General features: G+C 37.7%; 1 protein-coding gene across 4 annotated transcripts in view; it reads left to right on the top strand.

The window, feature by feature from the left end:
* LOC149182893 (protein PHOSPHATE STARVATION RESPONSE 1-like) overlaps positions 1 to 16,780 on the top strand; it is a 238,099-nt gene extending 221,319 nt beyond the window's left edge. For 3 of the 4 annotated variants that reach the window (XM_089416985.1, XM_089416983.1, XM_089416984.1), the window contains exons 9-10: positions 15,029 to 15,098; positions 15,233 to 16,777. In XM_089416985.1, the coding sequence (XP_089273111.1) occupies positions 15,029 to 15,098; positions 15,233 to 15,592 (430 nt within the window). In that variant the 3' untranslated portion in view covers positions 15,593 to 16,777. Of the gene's footprint in view, positions 1 to 15,028; positions 15,099 to 15,232 lie in introns of all 4 variants that reach the window. The other variant, XM_089416986.1, reaches the window with a different exon arrangement.
* Positions 16,781 to 17,506: the final 726 nt, after the last annotated feature.

Below are 17,506 nucleotides of genomic sequence, written 5' to 3'. Positions count from 1 at the left end.
CATAATCTTGCATTTCATCCTAAGTGTAGTTGCATTAATAATTCACCTCCAAGCATAAGCTTGGTTGATAGACTCTTAAGACAAGCCCTTTTTATTTAGCTTCAGGGATTCAACCTTTCTTAGTGGTTAACACAACAACCTTGCAGTCGTCAAAGCCACAGTCTCTGTAGCCGGAGGCATTGGGTGGTTGGAAACTTGGAACACAGGTGAGTTATCGTTAATCAAGCCTTTGTTTTCTTCCCATTGGCTTCCATCCCACAACCTACTCTGGAGACTGTTCTCAAAACAGTTAAGGAAAAGGTTCCATTTAGACTAGGCATATAATCTAAAATTAACCAAGATCCTTGCATCACACTTAGATCTTAGGAGTTACATTTCATATAGGTTAGTTAATCATATAAGCAGCGGTTGCCCATCCGGTTAATTGGTCATAATTTTCAATAAGCAAGAACTTTTGACTCCATAAAACACTGGTCTCAATCTAATCGAATCCTTAATCTAGCTAAATTTTCACCAAGTAGCTAGGCCACTCAACTGTGTCTCCTGAGCAAGTTGGTTCCCTACATTCAATGGAGTTTGGGTGCCATCCTTAGGAGGAGTTCCATTTCACATTGCAGAGTTGTTCCAATGATTATTCAGGCAAATTCGTGGTCTTTCTCAGCAGACTAGATGCAGTAAGGGAGTATGCTCTCCTAGGGAAAGGCAGTTGTGGGGCAACATTTTTGTTGGGCTTTTAGAGAGAGGATTGGACTTCAAATTGCTGGAGTTTTGGGGGCTGATTGGGCATGTTTCTGGAAGGTCTTTGCTTTAGCTTTATGAACCATTTCCAGTGACTGCATGGGCCTGTGTAGAGGATGGACATTTGGAGCTGGGTTTGGAGGAGACATCCGGTGAAAGTTTTGCTAGCATTTGGCATAATTTTTGGAGGGCAGAACAATGATTACTTTAGGTGGGACAAAATTCCGAGTCATTGGAGGAGCACGTGGAAATTGGGGGTAATTTTGGGGTTCAGAACTACAGCAAATCCTTTCTGAGTTTTGGTGTGTTATTTGAGAGGAGACTGTGGTTAATTTCCCAGAATTTTCTGAGTAGCAGAAATGGTCGAAACAACAGATTCTTCCAGCCAACAATGTAGTTTTTCTGGGGCCAGTGCAGATCATTGTGGGGGCTTCTCTTCAGCACTTGGGCAATAGTTTTTCATCACCTGGGACTTGTTAGCTTGCCTAGAGCAAGCCTAGGTGCACTCACTCCATTCTCATATTGTACCCCATTTGAATTATAACGAAAATGGTCCATATTGACTTAGTTTTTGGAGCATTCCTGGGTATTTAGTTTTGTGTTGCATGTACCTTGTGTGGTTTGTTTATCACTGTTAATTTTCTGCTAGGAATATTACACTTGGTGGCATGGTTTTAACATGGATGACATAAACCAGGCTAAATACTGCTCATGGAATGAATTTTCAGGTTTATCTGTGGATATGAGACCTTTTGAGGATATGTTTGCTCAAAGGTTTAGATGAGTTTTGATTCCTGATGGATGATAGAATTCATTCAGGGCCAATCCTTGTGTTTGTAGCTTGATCTTAAAAAGAAGCTCCCACGGGATATCCAATTTTGACCACAAAGAGTTTTGTTTTTAGAATTTCAAATATTTGAATCTGCCCAATGCTTGCTTTGCATGATCGTGTCAAGATCACCTGCTACAAGGCTGCCCTCTTCTTAAGCCTAATGTAGTCCCTCAACAATCTAAGCCCTCATAAACAATGTCACAAAAGTCAATGAACAGTTCTTTAGATCCTATTCAGCAGCCCTAGATTCCCATGTCTTAGTTTGTAGCTCTGCTTAAGTGCAGGGTCAAGATGGTCATACTTTTGAAAGTGGGGTTGATCTACCCCATTCTCATCCTAAGCCTTCTCAGGATATGGATATAGATAAAGGATGGTAGACAAAATACAACAAAAGGATGGCTAGTCTAGTCGTAATTTAGTCCCTCATCAATCTAAGCCCTCATAAATAATGTCACAGAAGTTGATGCACAATTCTTCAGATCCTATTCGGCAGCCCCAAATTCCCATGTCTTAGCTTGTAGCTCTGCTTAAGTGCATTGTCAAGACGGTCATGCTTCTGAAAGTGGGGTTGATCTACCCCATTGTCATTGTAAGCCTTCTCAGAATATGGATATGGATAAAGGATGGTAGACAAAATACAACAGAAGGATGGCTAGTCTAGTCCTATTAGACATGAAAAAGCCAGCAAGGGGGAGAACCTTTATTTGCATCCTAAGGGCTAAAACTTACAAAGACATGATCAAAGAATCTTCTAGGCACAAACTTGCAATGTTGTAAGACTTTGAAACTAATAAGACGGTGAAAGAACTAGCAAATGAAGTTGTCTATTTCCTATTCGAACATGAACAAGGTAGTCATCCTTGGTCAAAATATGCAGGTGAGAACTGTTTTGAAGAATGTTAAGCCCGATGTTGTCTTTCTCCAAGAAATATTCTGCAGGATTTCAATAAGATGCTAGACAGATTATTGTAGGAATGGACCTTTTTGGTCAACAAATAATCATCAGCGAGGAGAATAGGTGGTTTTTCCCGACATTTTTATTTATGTAGTTATGTTGTGGAGCACGGGTGGTTCTTGTGTTGAAAATTGGCAGCTCAGGAATGAATTTCCTTAAATAAATTTTCATTTCTGACAATTTTGGAGTGACTTTCTAAAATTAGAAAGTCATGTCTAGCATCTCAATCATGACTTTCCAAAAATCGTAAATCACCTTGCATCAATTGGTAATCAAGTATAGATGTTGGAAAATCAGTTAACTTATCATTAACCAATCTTAATAGTTCAATTTTTACTTAATCATCAATATTATCATTATCTTTATTATTACCCTTATGATACTATGACATTATTATTATTAAAAGGAACTTCAAGTCACCTTACCTTCATCACTTAATCACTTCGTACCTCTATGTCTCACATAACACATTGTAACTCTCTCTCTCCCCCTCTTAATGGTTACATTACACTCTCATTAAAGTCTTATCATAAAAGATTCTCTTACGCTTTCATTAAATGTATATGTTACTCTTTCTCATACGCACTCATTAAGACATGGCATATTCCTTTTACTCAATAAAAACATGTCATAAAAGATTCCTCTTACACCTCCTTAATGGCATGAATTACAAAGGCATGTGTACCTCCTTAATGTCATTAGTTACAAAGGCATGTGTACCTCCCTAAATGGCATATGTAACTCCTTCTCAAGGCATGCATATTACTCATTCTTTATGACCAGAATTTGTTCCTGCTATATATATATATATCATCTCATTCTCACTACTTGTGCATTGTGAAAGAAGGATTCGAAATTTAGAGAGGGAGAGATTTGAAGAAGATTGTGAGGAAGAGAGATGTGGAGAGTAAAAACAGAACTTGAAGGTTGATTTGGTGTTTGCATCAGCTGCTGCTATCTGTTATCTTCATGCTACAACTTGTTCAGATGTGGCTGAACTTACTCATTCCCTTGATCTCTCATTGTATTTTGTATCTTTGCTAAACAATTAATATATAATAGAAGAAGAATCTGGTTGGGTTTTCCCCTTGAGTGTTTTGCAGTCGGCATTGGACCTAAATTCTCTGTGTCTCATTTTGTTCTTGGTTGTCTTCCTTTGTGCATTTTGTTTATATTCTATCCACAATTGCTTAACTAATATTGCAACATAAAGAAGTTTTGTAATAAGTGATTGTTACAACATAGAACATCAAAATTTCAAGATGGTATCATAGGTTTGGTGAAGACAAACCCAAGAATATAAGAGCTGTCATCCTTCTATTTACTGCTGAAATATCACTTGCTGCTATTTCTATTTATTGATGAAATATCACTTGCTGTTGAAATCTGTTTGACAGTTGACTAGATCAAGATGTCTTCTTCTTACTTCAAGAATAAAGTGAAGTTGAATGATGCTTCGAATTTTGGTCCATGGAAGGTTAGATTGGATATTACTCTTGAGGAACATGATGTACTGAAATATGTTGAAGGTGAGGTAGCAAAGCCACTAGAAAATTCGAATGTTGCTGTAAGGCTAGATACAAGAAAGGAGAAGTCAAGGCTAAAAAGGTTATCCTTGACCCTCTTGGAGACCATCTCATCACCTATGTCTCTAACTTCAAGAAATCTAAGGAAATGTATGACAAGTTGATTGGAATGTATCAAGTAAACAACATTAGTCAAATCCTTGCTTTGAAGAATCAACTCAAGGACATTAAGATGAACAAAGAAGAGACCATTCAAACATACTTTATGAGGATATCAAAAATCAATGATCAACTATCAACTGTTGGGAGATTGTCTCTGATAAAGCGCTGGTGCTGATTATGCTTGGAGGTTTTTTTCCTGCTTGGGAGACTTTTATTACTACCATCAACAACAATGATGAGTTTCCCACATTTGATGAGCTCTTGAGAAAGTGTAGTCAAGAAGATGCCATAATGATTTCCAAAGGAAGAGTTCCCAAGCATGAAGACGGAGAACCCACTGCCTTTGCTGTCAAAGGCAAGAAGCAAAAAGGAAGAAGAGGTCATCGTTTTTCAAGAAAGCCTGCTCCTGGATCCAACAATTCCTATAAATGGAACAGAGACTTATTAGAAGTTCAATGCTACAATTGCCATAAACATGGCCACTATGCCTGTGACTGTCCTGAAAACGAAAGAGCACCAAGATTCAACTTCAAAAATTGGAGCAACAAATTTAGATCTGATTATAGAAGAAGAAGAGAAGCTCTTGTTGTTCGTAAAGTAAGCTACCGTTCTTCCAAGACTTAAAGGAACCCAAGTTATGATAATAATGCAGTTGAGACATAATCATAGTACTTTCTTGTTTCTGCTCTTTCTAGTTCATCTCCTGTAGATTCTTGTGATAGCTAGTGGGTTGATAGTGGCGCTTCAAGGCACTTTACTAGTTATAAATAATTTCTCTCAAATTTGGTTGAGAGGGAGTCATATCTGAAAATCCTACTTGGAGATAACTCTACAAATCCTTTAAAGGGATCTGGTTTTATTTATTTTCATTTGGATGAAGGTAAAACTATTTCTCTTTAAGAAGTTTTGTATGTATTTGGTTTGAAAAAGATTCTTGTATCTACATATGCTTTAGAAGATAAAGGAATGAAAGTTGTTTTCATAAATGGAAAAGTTCTCACTTGGCCAATGAGATCTAGCATGAGAGATGCCTTCACTCAGGGATCGAGCTTTGGAGGTCTCTATAAAGTCAATGGAAGACCAATGCATGCGCTAAATTCATGACAATAATCATCAATATGAACTTTGGTACCAAAGGTTCACTTATTTGCACTATAAAGCATTGGCCCATGTGAGAAAAATGGTTTCTAGAATGCCGCAGATTAGATTGGATCATAATGGAGTTTGCCAAGGTGTGCAAGTGGAAAGCATGTAAAGGGACCATTCCCTTCAAGCAAAAGCAAAACCAATCAGGGACTTCATCTTGTACACTCTAATTTATGTGGACCTATATGTGTAACTTCTCTTGGTGGTTACTTGTATTATATAATCTTTGTGGATGATTTTTCTCACAAAACTCGGATTTTCCTTTTGAAAAACAATCGTCAAGCATTTAACATGTTCAAAAACTTTAAAGATCTGGTAGAAAAACGAACTAGAAAGTAGATCAAAATCTTCAAATCTAACAACGAAGGAGAGTTCACTTCAAATGATTTCATTGACATCTGCATAGAAGTTGGAATCAAGAAAGAGACCATTGTACCATATAACCCAAAACAAAATGGTGTAGACAAAAGAAAGAACAAAACCATCTTGGAAATAGTCTAAGCTATGTTGCATAATCAGAAGCTACCAAAGTTTCTATGGGGAGAAGTTTCCTCCACGAACCTTAAACAACAAGACTCCTAAAAAAGTCTTCACTGGTGAAAACCCTGAAGTTGGGCACTTGAGGATCTTTGGCTGCCCTATCTACTTTCATGTGCCTAAGGAAAAGAGGACTAAACTAGAAGCTTCAGGTAAGAAAGATACATTTGTTGGTCATTGTGAAAATTCTAAAGCTTACAAAATATATGTTCATGGTTAAAGAACTATAGAGTTTAGTAGGGATGTAACATTTGATGAAGATGTAGCTCTTGGAAAGGCAAGAAACACTCCTCCTGCTTCTAATGCTAAAAGTCGAGATGATGCCTTAGATGCTCAAGAAGATCATGAGCCTAAGTCTGATCATGTTGATGAACCCATGGAGCCCATGGTTCGCTTGCATCCTCCTCCAAGTGATCCTCCTACTAGAAAGAGGCCATTATGGCTTCTTGACACTCTACAAGACACTGATAGACATGTTGCCCGCAGAGGAACCTTCAAGCCATGAGCAACATTATTCAGGCTAAATCATGCACTTTTGAAGAAGCAGTGAAAGACCAAATATGGAAAGATGCAATGGCTGAAGAAGACGAGTCCATCATACATAATGATGTATGGGAAGTAGTTCCAAGACCCAAAGGTAAGTCTGTTGTGACTTCCAAATGGTTGTATAAAATCAAACATGGTGTAAATGATAGTATTGAAAACTATAAAGCTAGATTTGTGGCTAGAGGCTTCCCTCAGAAAGAGGGAGAAGACTATGATGATATTTTTGCACCAGTTGCTCGATGTACTACCATCCAATCCACTGTGGCTCTAGCTGTTAGCTATGGATGGATTGTTCACCAAATGCATGCGAAAACTAATTTTTTGCATGGCTTCCTCAAGGAAGAAGTATTTGTGGAGCAACTGCAAGGCTTTGATGTGCATGATAAGAAAACTCATGTGTAGACTGAAGAAAACTCTCTATGGATTGAAACAAGCCCCAAGAGCTTGTTGTGCCCACATCGATAGCTTCTTAATGAAGCTTGGTTTTACCGAAAGCAATGCTGGTCTAAATCTGTACTTCAAGACAGTCCAAGTTATGCCTTTGATTTTAGTGTTATATGTTGATGACTTATTCTTGATTGGTGGAGAACCTCTTATCCTCTAGTGTAAGAGGGAGTTAGCTTCTGAATTTGAAATGAAAGATCTTCATTTGATGCCCTACTTTCTAGGCCTAGAGGTATGGTAGAGACCTGGTGAGATTTTCCTTTGTCATGGAAAATATGTTGTCAAGCTTTTGGAAAGATTTGGTATGACAAAATGTAAGTCGATGAACACACTAATGGAAATGAATTTCAAAAAGTTATGTGGTGAAGTTGGAAGACCTTATTTGGCTAATCCTTTCGAGTATCTACAACTGATTGGGGCACTGATGTTCTTAATGAACACCAGAATGGACATATGTTTTTCGGTCAATACTCTGAGCCAATATATGATTAAGCCATCACATGCACATTGGATTGCTGCAAAGCATGTGCTGAGATATCTGCATGGGACCATCAATCTTGGATTGAGATATACTACTGAAGATGTGAGACTACATGGGTACTCTTATGCTGATTGGGTTGGTAACTCTGCTGTCAGAAAGAGCACATTTGGATGCTTATTTAGCTTGGGATTTGCCATGATGACTTGGATGAGCAAAACATAGAACTCTATAGCCCTTAGCACGGCTGAAGCTAAGTACATTGCTACTAGCATGGCTAGCTATGAGGTTGTATGGTTGAGGAAGCTCTTTGGGGAGTTGTTTGAGCATGTGTTAGATACGAAGATAATATTGTGCGACAATAAGAGTTGGATTCAACTTGCAGAAAATCCTATGTTCCATGACAAGTCCAAGCACATTGAGATCAAATATCACTATATTCGGGATATGGTGCAGAGAGGAGCAGTAAGACTCCATCATATTGCAAGTAATGATCAAATAGCTGACATACTTACCAAGCCTTGGATGAAAGGGAAGTTCTTGGTATTCAAAGAGTAGCTTGGATTGATGGATGTGACCCTTCCTAGTGGGGGCAGTCATGGATGATCGAGAATAATGGACTATGCTCTTCCCTCTTGTTTGAGCTCCCAAGTTGGGAATGGAGCAAGGAGTGCTCCTAGGGTTGAGGGAACTCTTGACTCTAGGCTGTGCGTGATCCTTGTCTTGTATTGACAAGTGGTGATTCCCCCTACCATCAAGTTTGGGACTTTCCAAGAGTATACCCTAGTATGCATTCCTACCTACAAGTTGGGCTTGTCGAGAGTACCAACCATCTAGCCGATGGGTGTGGTAAAGCTTGGTTGTGTACGATCCTTGACTAGTGGTAATCCCTCCAAGTAGAGGTGACACTTGGTTGTGCGCAATCCTTATCATGTGTTGACAAGTGGTAGTAATCCCCCCAAAGTCTGTTCTACTACTTGATTCATTCTATGTCACAAGGTTCGTCGAAATTCAACCTTGAGCTTTGAATTTTGGAGTACCTTAAATTTTTTTTGAGGTTTGGCGAACCTCATAGCCATTTACCAAGTCCATAGATCAAAACTCATAACCTCATGTCACAACTCAAGCTTGTAATCTATCCTTGCAATTTCCATGTTTGTGATAGCATTTTTTATGTTTATTGATGTTGATATCTTACTATTTTATCTTATATTTCATTTTAAACGTAATATATGTATATATATAGAAAATTTATATAGACGAACCTAATGGCGAACCTCATTCGAACCTCATAAAAAAATTCAAACTCGAACTGAACCTAATCATTGTCGAACCCAAACTTGAACCCGAACCATGTGACTTAGCTCTTATGGTAAAGCTTGGTTGAGCGCGATCCTCGTCATGGGTTTACATGTGGTAGTCCCCCCAAGCAGAGGTGAGACTTGGTTGTGTGCGATCCTTGTCATGTGTTAACAAGTGGTAATCACCCCAAGCCTATGTCAAGATGGGAAGATCAGTGGAAATAAGTGTTGAAAAGTGTAACTAGGTTCGGTCTTCATAATGGCATGTGTAATTATGAGTTTACGTAAATGATGTAAAGAAGAAAAATAAAATTAATTTTGTAATGCTTGAATCATGGGTTCCATGATCAAGGAATTTTGTTTCTTTAGTTAAGGCTCCCATCGTGAGCCTTTTGTATTAGTCATCATGTCATAAAAGTCAATTGAGTCAATGTCATGTAGGAAAGACCCTTATTGGGCATGTTACTTATGTATATCGGTCATTAAAAGGCCCTCCAAGACCAAGCTCAAGCACCTCCTTCAAGTCGGCCTAAAGATATCTCTAGAAAGGTATGTTGGCCTTGTCATTAGGAGAAGTCGACTTATTTGATGGGCAGATCACTATAAATAGTGTAGGTCGGCTTCCAATTGAAGACATAAATTCGATCAAGGCAATCTAAAGCAGAAGAAGTGCGAAAACCTCAAGAGAGAAGCCTCATCAATAAGCAAAGGAAAAGGGAAGTCAACCGAGCCATTTTTTGATCTATTTTAGGGCTAAAATCTTCCACACATGCGAGATTATTGTACTGTCTACTGTAGAAAGGGCTGAGGTGCTACAGTCATCTTAAGAAGGCATATTTGGGAAGGAATGAAGAAATCCTCTAGTCAAGTTGACGAAGGATAGTCTCCATCTCAAGCGAAGAAGGTTAAAGGTCAAAGTCTCTCAAGGACCAATTCTAGGGCTTTTAAAGAAGGACCGAAAAGTGCAGATTTGAGCGAAGGAGTGAAATATGAAGGTTAGCCAAGGGAAGTGGGAGGAGGAAGAAGTTTGACTATCATTGTATCAAGGAAGAAAATGCTAAATAAGGAAGCCTTGCGACTTGGTCTTGGAGAGGTCAATAGGTCAAGGGTCTTAGTCATGGTCTTGGTATTCGTCAATTGAAGTCCCTATAAGAAGAATTCGTTTGGGTTTTCCTCTCAAGTTGGAGAGGTTTTGGCCCTGGTTGATCGCCTATATTCTGTGTCTCTTGTCTCTTTATTGTTTATGCTTTGGTAGCTATTTGATGAAGAAGAATACTATAATAATCTAACTTAAGAGAAGATCCTAATCTAAAGAAGTAAAAAGCATTCACAAGCAATTATCATTACAAGAGAAATCAACTAATTGCTATGCCCTAGATTTTTCAACATGGTATCAGAGCTAAGGTGACAAATTAAGGAAAGGGCATTTCATCGAGGGACACACAAGCGCTCAAGGATCAAATCTCGAAGGATATCAACGCAAAAGTCAAGATCTACAAAGAAGTGTCAAAACCCTAGATCGAATAAAAAGTCTACCCCAGAAGAAGTATTGGGATCCTCAAAAGACCACAAAAGACCCTACTTAAATTGAAGAGAGCTACAAATCAAAGCATCTTGAAGGCTATTCATCCAAGAGAAGCAAGATCAAGGACATTGTCATCATCTTCAAAAGGTTCTAAGGAAATCTCTTTGTTGTTGAAGCAAGGTCCTTACCATTGAAGAAGATCATCCATTAAATTTCAAGGCATCATCAAGAAGTCATTGATCATCATCAACAAGGACATCACCATCAAAGGATCTAGAGTGATCTCCCTCTTTGTGGCGTCAAGGATCATTCTTGAAGAGAACTATCTTCATCAAGAAGAAGCTCTCTATTATCTATATCATCATCAAATTCAAGCAGGCAGCAAGTGGAAGAAGCATCTTCACAGGTAAGTATATTTATGTCTACATCTAAATCTATCAACATGTCTTTTTGAAAGGAAAGCAACAAATTGGTTGGGGCTTCAAATTATCTTGCATGGAAGAAGAGGATAGATCTGAACCTCATTAAAAATGAGGTCATGAAATATGTCAAAGGTTCAATCACCAAACCATCGAAGGAAGATGCACTTGCAAAGTTTATGAAAAGGGAAGTATGGGCTCAAAGGATTCTCATAGAATCCATGAAGGATCCCTTCATTCCATATGTATCTAAACTCGACAGTTAAAAAGAAATATATGACAAATTGGTAGGATTGTTTTCTGTAATCAATGCAGGAGAAGTCTTCTCTCTAAGGCAAGAACTCTACAAGCTAAAGATATCAAAATAACAAGGGATAACCTCATACTTCATGAGGATATCTGAAATAAGGAATCAACTTTAAGATCTGGGTGAAATAATCTCTAACAAGGAGATGATCACTGTAGTATTAAATGGACTACCAAAGGAATGGGGTAACTTTACTTCAAGCATTTATGGAAAGAAAGAAGCTACTCCATTCCAGGATCTATGGTCACTATGCAAGATTGAAGAAATTGATGCAGGATCAAGTGAGAAAAATCAAGCATATGCTGCTATGGCAAAGAGAAGAGGAAAGTCTGGGAAATTTGGTCCTCAGAAAAAGAAGAAGAACATGGCTAAGGTTCAATGCTATGGATGTCAAGAATATGGGCATTACAAAAGAGATTGTCCTAAGCTCAAGAAGGACAATAACTAAAGAGGTAGAGAAAAAGCCCATATCACTGAAGAAGTGGACGAAGGTGAAAAGAAGAAGTCCAAGAAAGAGGAAGTAAAAGATCTCTACTATGATTGAGATAGTCTTCCTCACCTAATTCTTTTCAAGTTCCCATTTTCAAGTTTTCTGTTGTAAGATATGGCTATCATGAATCACTAAGGAAAATGATGGGATGCATCATGGAATCATAGAAGCATTAAAAGAAAGAGCTGGTGATCATAAAGGAAAATAGCTGAAATAGAAGTGTATGTAAGGATATAGCTCTTGGTAACCTTATTAGAAGCATAAGTGGCACTTATGGGAAAAAGAAGAAAAAGGTCATCTAGCACAAAGCTCATCATATATCAATGAAAAGGGAATATTTGCTCGATGAGGATACTCAAGGTACTCTATTGGAATCTTCATCAAAAGGTTCACAAATGAAAAGGAAGCAAGGGTTTCATCAAGAATTCCATCTTGTGGGAATTCATTGGATGATGGTATGCTGACAAAAGAGGTGAAGCAGATCAAGGGATTGAAGTTCTTTTAATCAAGGAAGTTGCCGAGGGAAGTCTGGATGAACTAAAAGAAAAATGAGCTATGTATGCTCGTATTCGATATTGTAGAGTGATGTCATTAAGGTTGTAGGTAATAACATGAATAAATGCTCTATCTCGAGAGCATGACCAAAAGAAAGGATCTCCTTCTTAAAAGATGCAGCAAGGCATGGATCACACATTAACTAGATGAAATCAACATAATATGTTCTCATATAAAATATGAGGTGGTTGACAGTGATTGGTGAAACTTTGATTAAAATTTCTTGGGAAGAAAAATGTGTGAAGAAAGAAGGAAAGTGATCGTGGAATATGCAATCATGAAGAAGGCAATCAACATCCTAGAATTGGAAGATTTGACTAGGATATCTCCATGAAAGATATGAAGACTCTGATGAAGTTTGAAAAGAAAAGAGACCCTTGAAAACATATATCTTTTGGAGATGTGTCAATGTGTATGCAAGACACTGATGCAAACGAGAAGATGTCATGATGAAAGACCATCACAATATTTTTGAATGATATTTGGATGGGCTTATGCAGGTTTGCCAAAGGAAGAGCTCTGGATCTCTTCCACAACTGATGACCATGTAGCTGGATGAAAGATACTTGAGGAAACACGGCATGAAGAAGACAATAAAGCATGAAGGAGGACCAAATATGGACTAATGGATCACTTTCCAATGAAAAGGAATGATGACATGACTGACTCATGGATGAAAGTGATGGATGGTCTGTGCCCTACAAAGAATTCCCGAAAGATGTAGGGTCTATGACAAAGAAGAAATTCATGACATCAAAGGAAGGAGATCTACAAGCAATTGGTTGTCGCATGATCTCCACCTAAAGAGCTGCTGAAAGCAAGTCCCTAGTCAAGAGTGAGCTTGGTCAAGTCCCTAATTAAGAGGGAGCCTGGGTACATTCCTTTTATAGGAATAGGTACATTCCTTTAGTGGAATGGGTATGTCCTTCCTAAGTTGAGAGGGAGAGACAGACACATCATTCTTGTCTTCACTTGGGAAGACAATATGGAGGATTGGGTAAACATCTGACATCCGATACTCTTTGAGGATGAGTTAGGGCATCCAAGATAAGAGTAGTTGTAGAGGACTCGGAATCCAAGATAAGAATAGTCTTGGTGGAACATACTTTGAGAGAACCCGGGTGGGGTATGTTTTGAGAGAGACAATGATGAGGGTGTCTATGCATCACTGGTCTTGCCAACATTGTGCTCTATTCTTATGGAGAGATACAATGGTTAGTCAAGGCCTTGCTATGTGACAATGTTGGATGATATGATGTTATACAGATGGGTTACCAATCTAACTCTTCTTATGAATTCTTTAGATTGAGAATGTCCAAGTACCATGTACAGATTATGAATACCTCCCTAGTTAAGAGGGAGTGTTGAAAAGTGTAACTAGGTGCAGTGTTCATAATATGTAATTATGATTTATGTTATTGATGTAAAGAAGAAAAATATTATAATTTTTGTAATGCTTGAATCATGGGTTTCATGATCAAGGAATTTTATTTTTATAGTTAAGTCTCCCATTATGAGCCTTTAGGATTAGTCATCATGTCATAAAAGTCAATTGAGTCAATGTCATGTGTGAAAGATCCTTATGTACTTATGTATATAATAATATGAGTCATTAAAAGACCCTCCAAGACCAAGCTCAAGCACCTCCTTCAAGTTGGCTTAAAGATGTCTCTAGAAAAGCATGTCGGCCTTGTCACTAGGAGAAGTCGGCTTATTTGATGGGCAGATCACTATAAATAGGGCAGCTCGGCCTCGAATTGAAGATAAAAATTCGGTCAAGGCAATCTGAAGCGGAAGCAGTGCAAAAAACTTAAGGGAGAAGCCTCACCACTAAGCGAAGGAGAAGGGAAGTCAACCGAGCCATTTTCTGATCTATTTTAGGGCTAAACTCTTCCAGACGTGTGAGATTACAGTACTGTCTACTGCAGAGAGGGCCGAAGTAATACGGTCATCTTAAGAATGCGGATTTGGGAAGGAATCAAGTAAATCCTCTAGCCGAGTTGAGGAAGGATAATCTCCATCTCCAATCGAGTATTGTGATTTCATTTGAGCATTGTTATAAGGCACTGGTCTCTCATTCCTTATCTTGTTGAATGCCATATTGATCTAATTGAATATATCTTTAGTATCTACACTGCTCATTAATCCTTAATTCAAGTTACATTGAGTGGTAATTGTCTTGCCTTAGATCTTCTAGAGCTTGTTTTCAACAAGTTTTACTTCCATAATCATCTTTAGGGACTACCCCCCTTAGCTTGCCTAGGAGAGAGCTTAAACAGAGAGAGTAGGGAATAGGTGACAGCCCTTGCTCTCAGCGTCACGCCTTAAAAATTATACTTTGTGGGGTTGGAAACTTTTCCCACACTTAGGTGTACATCTTAGGTGACAACATATGTTATTTCCAAAATGGGTTCTATTAAAGAGATGGAACCATTTTGAATCTCTTGATGGATTCTATCAGGTGTCTCTGATCTATGATCCAACTAATTATTTGAACAAACTTCAATTAAGAAATGGAAAAATGTGAACATTTAAAATTGTAAACACGAAAGACATTTTAGGATGCTTAAGAAAGGCTATTACATTGACTATTGAATTCAGTGTATTGAACTTTTTTCCAAAGGAAAAAAACCGTAATATCATTCATTTGAAGAAATGATAAAATTACATTATGTATATGCACAATTTGAGTTCAGTGTATTCAACTGTGTTTGAAAAACTTAATTTTTTCATTAATGCATAAATTATTTAAATTTTATTATGTTTTACATGCCCATAACTTTTTGAAAACTCTTCATATGACAAATCCATGAATTCTAAAAATTCCAGACTTAGTTGCACCCACTCAGTACCGTACTCTAGCACTTGCTAACATGATTTTATATTGACATTTTCTGTGAATTGGTATTCTACTTGTTCACATACTGTGTTCCTTGTGATTGTGGCGTGCAAGAAGCTGATTCCACATATAACCTCTCAGGTTGATCTGGATGTAGGTTTTTCAAATCAGTAAATCTTCAATTCACAACTCTTATATGCTTTTACTAACTTTTGGTTAATGTAACAGGGGAATTCAATTTACAGAGGCGTTACGGTTACAAGTTGAGGTTCAGAAGCAATTACATGAACAGCTTGAGGTGTTTGTACTTCCATAGAGTGATTATCTTGTGGTCATGCAAATATAATTATGCTTATTGTGTTATGATTGAAAGGATATTATATGCTTGGGCTCTTTAAACATTAGTAGTTATGCCTGTGTTTTATATTGCAGGTCCAAAGAAATTTACAATTGCGAATAGAAGAACAGGGAAGACGCCTACAGAAGATGTTTGAAGAGCGACAGAAGGCAGATTGTTTGATTAGGGACCCTCTGGCATCTTCTGGAGATCCCTCTTGCCAATCATCTGAGACTATTCCAAGTGTGGATACAACAAAAAGGAAAAGTGAGACTGACACATCTCCCGTTTCTGACCTTGTTGGTGGAAATGATTCACAGATGCTTAGAAACCATAATGACTCAAACTCTGGAGGAGAAGGTGAAAAAACTAGTCAAACGTCAACGCCAGCTTCAGAGGGGACAGAATTGCCACGAATGAAACGAGTTAGACAAATGAATAGTTTAGATCATTAGTCCATAGGCCTGTTTGAATGATATTTAGTCATGTATTGAATCTGTATATAGGATGGATCCATATCTATGGTTCTCATCTAGTTATTGCACACGAGCTGTTTTCTGAAGTTGTGAATGGAATAATATTTGAAATCCCAACTTCAGTGACGCTTTGGAAGGCTTGATCTTCATACTGCTAACGTATATGACAATGAGGAAGTTCTAGGAGGTTAATTGCATATGCAAATTTCTTTCTTTCAATTTTTTTGGAAGTAAAAGGTCTAGACTGTTTAATTAATGCTGCTTAAAAGCGCACAGGAAGGGCATTTCTTGTGAAAAGAATATCAGTGCCCTCATCCACAATTTACAAGACATTGAAGAGTCCTCACCCACAGTTTATCTGCCTTCCAAATCTTTTAAAAAGTCATTGTGTGAGGCCATCTAGAAAACATCGCAGATGCCTCATTTACTTTTGTAAGTCATGGAGATTGTTGAAGGTGTACAGTCATCCATATCATCCTTGATCCTGAAGTTGTTGATGATCATCAATATGATAGAAAAGTTGCATTATGATGGTACATTCTGCTACAATGCTTTCCACTCATGCAAGGGAGAGGCTTCTACCCTGTTTCTTATCCTCGTTGATTTCCATGACAATGTTTGTCAAGGACATCAATAGAAGGGGGATTTATCTAAAAGCATCCACATATAAGTGTCTCTTGTGCTAAAAGAGGTAGTAATTGAACCCGTAGAAAAGAGGATAATGTGTTCCATGGTAAATAAATAATGCAAACAGTGGGCTTGAGCCACTGTAAGCTTAAGAGAATTAGAAATTCTAGTTTTTAAAGGCTAATTTATGATTTTCATGTTGGCAACCACCTGCTCCTGTTATGGTTTATGCTGTTAAAGGTCTCAAATAGTGTTGGAAAGCAAGTTGCAGGTTGAAAGTTCCGCTCATTTTTTTCTGGCTGAAATAGTGCAGTTGTATTGCGTGATATTATTGGAAAGCACACAGAATTTGAAACCTGCTCCGTGATATATTATTTGTGGCACTGGAACTGTTTTTCCCTCTGAACTTGGTGAGTGAACAACTATGACTCCACTTATTCTCGTCCTTCAGTCATGTGTTTGGTTTTTGTCATTAGCTGCCCCTTGAAGAACAAATTTACTGTTGGGATATGCTCTAAAATGATGAAGAGAATCATTTCAATGTTATTTATTTAAAACTTATTACATGAATATTTTTGCATTTGGAAGTAAAATTTTGACGCAGTCCGACCAATCAAGCAATGTTGTACGATTAAACTCCTTTTTCTGTCCCGAGGTAAGTTTTTTTTGGCAATACTCGACCTTTGAAATAAACAGAAAATCTGAAATTTTATCCTAACAAGAACAGTAGCATTTGTGTAAATGGCTGGACCCCTTTTGTTTTGAGTATACATTTTGGGTTATATGAAACAAGTTACATAATATTCATTTGAAAATTTTTTACACTAAGATTATTTTGCATTTGGAAATAAATTTTTGGCTTAATCTGGGCAATCTAGCAAGGTTGTACTAATACCCTTGTTTGTGAGGCAGCATTTCACGACACTCAACTTCTGAAAAAAACAGAAAATATAAACATTTTGCCCAAACTAAACCGGTAGCGTTTGTGTAAATGGTTGATGCAAAAATGGATGCGAGAATTACGGAAGTACCCTCATAATGATATTATACATAACCAATTAACTCATCCTCTCGTAGCAATAGTAATAAGATTTCCCACTTGCTAAAGCCACAGCTGTTTGTAGGTTTTGCAATCTGAAGTAGTACTTTCAGAATCCTGTTGTAGGTTATGTTAAGAATTATATTAAAAGAACAAGTTTCATTAATTTATTTAGGAAAAAAGATTGAAAATGTTGCTTTCCTATTATGAAAATAAAAGGAACTTTG

Source organism: Pinus tabuliformis, chromosome 3_2, assembly GCF_031772625.1.
Source record: "Pinus tabuliformis cultivar Carrire ecotype Pingquan chromosome 3_2, CPIR1, whole genome shotgun sequence".
Classification (NCBI taxonomy): domain Eukaryota; kingdom Viridiplantae; phylum Streptophyta; class Pinopsida; order Pinales; family Pinaceae; genus Pinus; species Pinus tabuliformis.
Note: the sequence above shows the minus strand (reverse complement) of the source record. Positions and strands in the feature narration are given on the sequence as shown.